We start from the raw sequence: 8,566 nt of genomic DNA, 5'->3' as shown, positions 1-8,566 counted from the left end.
CCTGCACTTCCTTCCCCAATCACGCTGCACGCTGGCCCCGCCCCATCCCAGTTCAACCTATCCGATCCCTTCCCTCCCCAAGCCCACCCTCACCCGCACAGTTCCGCCCACTCCCTCCCCCGCCCCCCCCAAAATCGTTCAGGCGTGGTGGCAGTAACAGAGGCGCGGAGCTGGTGACGGAGTGGTGTCCAGAGAGAGGTAAATGCTGACCCCAAGGTCACCCATGGGACACCACCTTCCTTGCGGGGGTTGCTGTCCTCTGAACGGAGACACCGGAGACACCGTGTCTGTTATCTTGTTTCCGTAGCATCAGGGTTATTCTTTCAACGGTTTTCCAAGTTGAGAATGGCCTTAAGTGCCCTTCTGAAATGCGCAGCCTTCTCCTCCGCTAGGAAGCCGGAGCTTCGTCACCAAGGCCGCTGTGCGTCCCCGCAGCCCCGGGCCTGCGTGCCGCCACCCGGGCTGCTTCTAGGTTACAAACCTACTTAGGAAGACCTGTAAGCGGGCTTTGCTTATTTGCTGAACGCTTTAGAAACGCAAATCTGTTAAACTAATTGCTTTATGTGCAGAATAACTTTGCACTATTATTTTCTGAAAACTTGTACATTTAGTTCTTCTATGGACATTTTTAATTTTGCTTCTTTTTCTACTTGGAACGTGCTAGGTGCCAAATTCATGTAGGATAGAGTTTTTCCAGAAAGAAAGAAAACCTTAATCAAATATTTAGAATAAAAATTATTGCAGGCCAATTTTGTTGAATTATGCACTAATATTTCAAAGTTTGAACCTAGACTTCATAGTCGTTGAAGGTTACAGTATTGTAGAGGAAGTAATACATATGCTATGTTTGGGATTTGTTTGTAACTATTATTTTAATCATCTTTGATGCCATTAATTTTATTATTCAAGATCATCATTGTGAACATCCATTTTTTGCTTGTGTCCTCAATATTGTACAGTGAATTTTCCTCTTCCCACTGCTAACTGTATGTACTTAAAATCTTACTTACCTGGCCAAGCTCCGTTTCTGCTCCTGGCTGGCAGGTTAAAACATTATGGGGTTAGGAGTGAGTCTATGTCTGCTCAGCTGGGGTTTTTTTTTCTCTTTTTGGTTTTGTGATTTTATTTTCTTATATTTATTTTATTTTATTGAATCTATTGGGGTGACGTTGGTTAATAAAATTATATGGGTTTCCGGTATACAATTCTACAATACATGATCTGTATATTGTATTGTGTGTTTACCACCCAATCAAGTGTCCTTCCTTCACCGTTTATCCCCACTTTACCCTCTTCTACCTCCCCCCACCAGCCCCGTTTTTGCTGGCAGTCACCAGACTGTTGTCTGTGTCCTTGAGTCTTTTTCTTTTTTCTTTTGCTTAATCCCTTCACCCTTCTCACCAAGTCCCCAATGCCCTCCTCTCTGACATCTGTCAGTCTATTCTCTGCATCTGTTTCTATATCATTTGATAGTTTATTTTGTTCATTAGATTCCACATATAAGTTAAATCATGTTATTTGTCTTTCTCTGACTGGTCCATTTCACTTAGCATGATAGTCTCCAGGTCCATCCATGTTTCGTTGTTAAATCAGTGAGTACAGAGGCTGTTTCTGGGCCTTGGGAAACAAATAACTAAATTCTTTGTGTGCACTTTACCCCCTTGGAACAGTCTCATGCTCTCTTCTGTCTTGTATGCCTCTTATTTACCTCTTGCCTGTGGCAGAATTTACATGGCTATTTGGGCTCAGGCACGCCTCATTTTATTGCACTTCACAGGTGTTGCAATCTTTTTACAAATTGAAGGCAAGACCCTCCACCAGAAGAAAGATTGCAACTTGCTCTCTTGCAAAATTGCTGTGCTCTGGAACCAGCATTATCTGTCAGGTATGTTTGTATTTAATTTTAATTGCTACAGGTAACATGCTGGATAGTAGCTTCCTCTACCTTTATTTTAAATTACTGTGGTTAGTTTCCATATTGATTTCTTATCTAGGGATCATTTTGGAAACCACTAACCATTTGCAGCCAGCTTGCTTGGGGCAAGTATAGGGAACATATTTATAGAGAAACATAGGTTGGGAATCATTAGAAATCTGTCTGCCTATTTGCAGTTCTCTGCAGGTCATTAGTTTCCCATCACTTCAGTTGCACGTGAGTGGAACAACAATGAGATCCAGTCAGGAGGAGTTTGAAAATGCAGTGAATCAGGTAGAACTGTTGAAGAAGGATCCAGGAAGTGAAGTGAAGCTAAAACTCTATGCACTGTATAAGCAGGTAAATGCCTAAGGTCTGATATAATTTAGAGACATTATGAGCAGATGGCTCCTCAAATAGATATGCTATATGTTTTACTGAAATTCAGCTTTAATATTTTTAGGGTTTGTTTTGCTGCCTTTCTTTTAAAGACTGTATTAACCTAAAAATAAAATGCCAAAGTGAAAGGCAAAAAGTATTCAAAACCACAGAGTTGCATTTTGGGGTACAGATTCAGGCAGAAACCCAAATTGTGCCCCAGTTACAGGGTGAAGACAAGGGGTTTTTATGAGAAAAGGAGGGGAAGAGATTACACAAATAGAGGAAAGAAATTTCTATTGGTGTTGACAAACTGAATTACTGATTATGTCATCAGAAAGAATGTTCATTATCACCAATCCTTATGGTCAGGATGTCTGCTGTGCTATTAGTTTTACAAATAATTGCTTTGGTCAAGTCTAAATGTTATCTTACCAGTTCAAACATTCCAAAATTTAATGTGCAAGCAGTTCCTCTGCAATGGCTGCTTTGGCTCTATTTTAAAATGGCTCCACTTATGTCAACTTCTCACAGGTGTATACATGTTACTGAGCAAACCAGGGCTCTGCCATCTGGCACCTTGACATAATGACCCAACAATTAGTGTTAAAGGAAACAGTTTTTTATTAACAGGATTCCAACCTTGGGGCAGGGGGTGGAGGTGGTGCAGAGAGCGCTCCTGCTCAAAGTCCTCCTTTCCCACGAGACCCAGAGCCTCTGTTGCTTCCCAAAAGGCTACATGCCAAAACCATGCCCAAAAGGTCCCCATATCCTTGTCTGTCTTTAAGCCAGTCATGCACACAGATCTCCATCCTCTTTTGGAATGTGCTCTTGTGGGTTTCAGAGTCACCATCCTCTGGCAGCAACTCCCTCCTTCAGGATCTGGGGTGCGCTACTCTCAGCCTCCAAGTAGCAGTTCAGGAAAACGTGCTGAGTTACACTGGATCATGGTGGAGTCCAGGGAAGCACACATCCCAAGAGAGTGACTTCTCTGTATGTCTTTCAGAGAAGCAGAAGTACCTCCTCTCTCAAGTCCTTGAGGTTTCAATTGTGCCGTAAGGTTCTTCCTTGCCGCCTTTAAGAAAGCAACCTTGGTTCCTTCCCTGGAAAGACTACCATGAACCACACAACCAACCAAGGTATCAGCCTTTTTCTAGTGGACTTTCACTAGCTTCAGAACTCAGTGTCAGTTCCCCAAGGCTTTCTGATAACAACCAGAGCTCAGGCATGCCTCCTTCAGGCATGACATTCTAGTCAAAGTCTTGATTAATGAAACCACCCATGGTAACTGGTCTTACTGCTTTTATACAAAGAAAACTTATGTCATCACTCACTCCTTCAGAATGCCAAATTCTGGAGGGATCAGGTAGGGGGAAAAAAAAAGTGTGAAGGAAAATCCTTGTCCTATTATTCACTAAAATTGCATTTCCATGCCTTATATCTTCTTGTTCACTTTTGCACATAGTGTGAGGTTTTAACTCTTCCTGGAAAACCTCAGTGTCATTTCAGAGCAGAAACAGAGCAAAATTCAAAGCAAAGACAGTTCCAAAAGAAGGGGGACGAGAACTAGCTGTAGAATTTTGGGTCATTTCTCACCAGTCCTTCTATCTGGTCACACAGGTGACCTTTCCTAGGTCCCACATGGCCTGAAGCCTCACTGATAGAGGCACTCTCTCACCTACCAGGTCCTCCACAGGTGTTCTGGCAGAGACATGACCTTTCACCTCCCGCTGGTATCCCAACCAGCATTCTATGGTGCCTCACTTCAGCGGTAGAGGCACTGTCTTGCCCAAGAGTGTGTCCACTGGTGTCCTGGCAGAGACATGCCCTCCCACCACCCATTCTCTTGGCCAAGACATGTGCTTTTGCCCCAGGCCACTTCCACTGGTACCACATGAGCCTTCCTAGGTCCCACATGGCAAAGGCATTCTCTCCAGCCAGGTTTACAGGTGACCTCTCCTAGGTCTCAACAGGCCAAAACCCAGAGACACGACTCCTGATGTATCCAGAACAGCGAAGTTCAAACCATGTCCCCATAAGATCAGAAAACAAGCAAATAAAGAATAACCATACCCAAGAGCTGAGGTTGCCTTTCTTCCAGGTTTAAAACTTTTACAACCTTTCTATGTATTTTACTCATTCAGATTTAACCATAATCCACTTTGAATCCTTGTTCTTTTCCACAATGGGAAGGACCATACTCAAACCCAGTATCGGGCAGCTAAAAGTCCCTAGATGTACAAGCACATGAATAAAGTAAAAGAAACATTGTCACCCTGTGTTGGGGTTTACTGTCCTTTTCTGAAAAAGGGATTTCAAAACTCCTTCCACAGTGCAGGTCCAGCTTTCCCTTTCGGCATCAACCACATCAGCAGGGTCTTCATCTTCCTCAGGCGGCATGCCCATTTTATCTGTGTGGTGGATTCAGGGCTCGATTCCCATCAGCTTCAGGGAAGAATGCATTGTCGACAGGACATCATATAGAGCAGTCCGTTGTTTGGCCAGCTGCTGTTCAGGGCCTTGAGTCTTCCAGGATTTCAGTAAGATTCAGTCCCCTGGCTGCAGTGGGTGCAAGGGCTTGTCAGGTGGGTAGGCAAACCTGCAGTGAGCAAACTTGAGCAAAATGGTTAGTGTTTGCCCTAGCTGTTGTATATACTGCTTAATTCTTGATTCATGCTCCAAATCTAAAGGGGGCATTTTTAAACCAGGGATTTGGAGGGGTCTCTCGTAAACTATTTCAAAAGGGCTCTTTTTAAGCCCACTTCTGGGTGTCACCCTAATTTGGAGCAAAGCAGTGGGGAGTGCCTGGTCCCATTTTAAATGTGTTTCCTGGCAGATTTTTGCCAGGGTCTTTATCATGTGATTCATTTTCTCAGTCTTTCCGGTGGCTTGAGGTCTCCAAGATGCATGGAGTTTCCATCGCATTTGCACTGCCTGTCCAACCTTCTGGGAGGTGTCTGAAGTGAACAATGGTCCATTGTCACTTTGAATGCTGTGAGGAAGTCCAAACCTAGGAACTATTTCTTTAAGCAGCAGTTTTGCCACTTCAGTTGCCTTTTCAGTTCTAGTGGGGTACGCCTCTACCCATCCAGAAAAAGCGTCCACAAAGACTAACAAAAATTTCAAATTCCCCTTGGTTTTAGGCATTTGTGTGAAGTCTACCTGCCTGCCAGTCCTCACATGGACACAACCCTTTATATTGTACTCCCTTCTCTGTTGGGACATGCTCTGTCTTAGGATTGTTCTTGGCACATATTTGACATGCTTGGGTGATTCTCTGAACAGTCCTTTGCAAATGAAGGCCTTTCCAATGCTGCCTAATGAAGTCCATTAAAGCATCCCTTCCATAGTGGGTCCTTTCCTATAGGTGTTTGAAGACCGCATACACTAGAGCCTCAGGGAGTAAGATCATAACCATGGGCGTTGACCTTCCACACAGAATGGGAATCATTGTTGGTGAATCCCCCTTCATGGAGCCCTTCCTCAGCCCATTCTGTGTAAAGAGGTTTAAACTCTATCAAGCCTAAACGGAATCAAAGCCCCTAGGTGTGGTAGCTCTCTGGCTGCCTATCTTGCTGCTTTATCAGCAATTTAGTTTCCCTGACTTGTTTGAGAGACATCCCTCTGGTGTCCTGGGCAGTGCATTATGGCAGCCTGCCTCCAGCACTTGTAAAATCCCTTCCGCCTGTTTAACATCCTTGTTCCCCGTATTGCTCTATCCATATTGCTCCATGGGCATGGACTACCATGAAAGCATATTTGGAGTCTGTGTATATGTTAACCTTCTTTCTTTGTGACAGTTAAGGCTCTTGTGATGGCTATTCAGCCTTTCATGCTGAGGTTCCCTGCTAAAGGGTTTGGGTTTCTGTTACCTTGTCTATGGTGACTACTGTATCCCCAGCTCATCTCTGGCTGTTGTCCACAAAGCTGCTCCCACCTGTATACAGCTCCCAGTCTGGTGCTGCCAATGGCTAGTCCAGCAGATCTGGCCTGCTAGAATAAACTTGGTCAGTAGTTTCAAAGCAATCACACTGAAAGGCTGAGTCTCCCTCCATATCTGGGAGTAGGGTAGCCGGGTTTAGGGTTGTGGTGGTCTGCAAGGTAACATTTGGGTTGTCCAGCAGAATGGCCTGGTATTTCTCTATGAGCCCTGCTGTCAGCCAAAACCTTCCTTTTTGTTCCAATAGAGTCAGGACCTGGTGTGGTACCAATACCATAGTGGGCTGCCCAAAAGTAAACTTCTTAGCTTCCTACAAGATGTCACAGGTAGCTGCTACTGCCCAAAGGTATGGGCATCCCTTTGTTGTGTGATCCAACTTCTTTGAGAGATAGGCTATGGGTTGGGAAATATTTCCCAGAGTCAGGGTTAGTGCCCCCAGTCCAACCCCTTGCTTTTCATGAACATACAATTTGAAAGGCTTCTGTAAACTGGACAGTCTTAGTGCAGGAGCTGAAACTAGCTTTGCCTTCAAGGTATCAAGTGCTACCTGACAATCCCCTGTCTATTTGAAGGGTTCAGAGTCCAGTCATTTCAAGGAATTGTACAGTGGTTTTGCTATAAGTCCAAAGTTTGGAATCCAAATTTAGCAGAACCCTGTAATTCCTAAGAACCCACAAAGCTTCCTTCAGTTCTCTGGGATTTTTAAGCAGCAATGGCTTGCCTTCTGTCTGCTATCAAGCTCCTGGTACCTTGTATCAGTTGAAATCCCAGGTATGCCACTTACTGTTTGCAAATCTGGGTCTTCTGAGGTGACACCTCGTATCTCCTTTTTGCCAGATGATTTAGGACTGTGATGGTGTTGTTCAGACAGTCCTTGTAGTTGCTACTAGCTATCAATATGTCACATACATATTGTAAAAGAGCTCCTTATTTCAGTTGAACATCCCTTAAGTCTTTTGCCAGCACTTCTCCGAATATAGTCAGGGAGTTCTTCAATCCTTGTGGCAGCGTGGTCCAGCAATATTGTAGTGTGGCTTTAGTTTCTGGGTTCTGCCACTCAAAGGCAAACAGTAGTTGAGCCTGTTCATCTATGAGGATGCAGAAAAAGGCACCCTTCGAGTCTAGGACTGAAAACCATTTGCTACCCCCAGGCACCATGGTCAGCAGAGTGTACCATGGTCGACAGAGTGTCCGATTGGGCACTGTAGGATGAATGTCCTGAACAGTGTCATTTATGGCCCTAAGATCCTGTACAAACCGATATTCATCAGAGAGGCTTTTTGACCAGCAGAATGGGAGTGTTGTAGGGTGACTGGCATGGCTGAATTAGTTCTGATTTTAAAAATTTCTGCCATGTTGGCTGGATCCCTTCTAAAGCCTCCTTGAGGGGGTGCTGCTGCTTTTGTGGGGCCCATGCACCTTCTTTTAGATTAACTTTTGTGGGTTGCATGTTAACTGCTTTACTTGGGGGTCCATCAGCCCAAACAGTCTTATCAACCTGCTCATAGATCTCAGGTGGGAAGAGGTCACCTCTGGGACCTTCCAGACAGGTCAGGAACGCCTGTAGCTGGAGGGCATATTCCAGTGGGACTTTCACGCATAACTGCTGCTTCTCAGGAGAAAAGGTGCATACAATTTACAAAGTAAATCTCGGCCCAGCAATGGAATGGGGCAATCTTAGATGTAGCGAAAAATGTATATATAAGCTTTTGATCCCCAAGCTAGCATTCCAGAGGTTGCAGGAATGCCTGTTTTTGTTACTGTCTGGTCATTCCAGTAACTATTACTGCATCTGAACTTATCCCGGTTAATTTTGTGTTCAACGCTGAGTATCTAGCTCCCGTATGTACAAGGAAATCAATTGGCCTGTTCCCCACAGTCAATTGTATCCAGAACTCCCGTGAGGAAATAGTAATAGGTCAGGAGATGTCCAGTGGAGCCCCTGGGCCTCCTCATTCATCATCAGACTCCTCTCTCCTCTTAAGCATTTCTCAGTGGGGGTTCTCATTTCTATTTTCTCTTTTGAATTTCAGGCACTCATTCCTCCAATGGCATTCCTCCTTGCAGTGGACACACTGGTTGATGCCTATGGGGCCTCTCCTCCTCTCTTTAGGGTCCTGCTTCTTTGGCCTCCCCAGCCTGCTTCTAAAAACATGGTGGCCTGTTTTGTCTTCCTTTCTTCCTGGGCATTGTAAACTTTAAATGTTATGTCCACCAGCTGAGAGGGATTCATTCCCAATGCCTCATCTATACACTGGAGTTTCTTTCTGATATCTGGGGCACTTTGCCCAATAAAAGTCATGTTCATCATCTGCACATTCTCTGGTGCCTGT

At 44.6% G+C, this 8,566-nt stretch overlaps 1 protein-coding gene across 7 annotated transcripts in view; it reads left to right on the top strand.

Annotated features, from left to right (window-relative positions):
* The first annotated feature begins 128 nt into the window (after window positions 1-128).
* The window catches only part of ECI2 (enoyl-CoA delta isomerase 2), a 30,764-nt gene continuing 22,326 nt past the window's right edge, over window positions 129-8,566 (top strand). For 3 of the 7 annotated variants that reach the window (XM_045189086.2, XM_045189081.2, XM_024552279.3), the window contains exons 1-3: window positions 129-198; window positions 1,778-1,885; window positions 2,113-2,275. In XM_045189086.2, coding sequence (XP_045045021.2) covers window positions 2,259-2,275 — 17 coding nt within the window. In that variant the 5' untranslated portion in view covers window positions 129-198; window positions 1,778-1,885; window positions 2,113-2,258. The other 4 variants (XM_045189075.2, XM_045189077.2, XM_045189079.2 and 1 more) reach the window with 4 other exon arrangements.

The sequence above is a fragment of the Desmodus rotundus genome, chromosome 3 (genome assembly GCF_022682495.2).
Source record: "Desmodus rotundus isolate HL8 chromosome 3, HLdesRot8A.1, whole genome shotgun sequence".
Lineage (NCBI taxonomy): Eukaryota > Metazoa > Chordata > Mammalia > Chiroptera > Phyllostomidae > Desmodus > Desmodus rotundus.
This window is presented reverse-complemented; position numbering and strand designations above follow the sequence as displayed.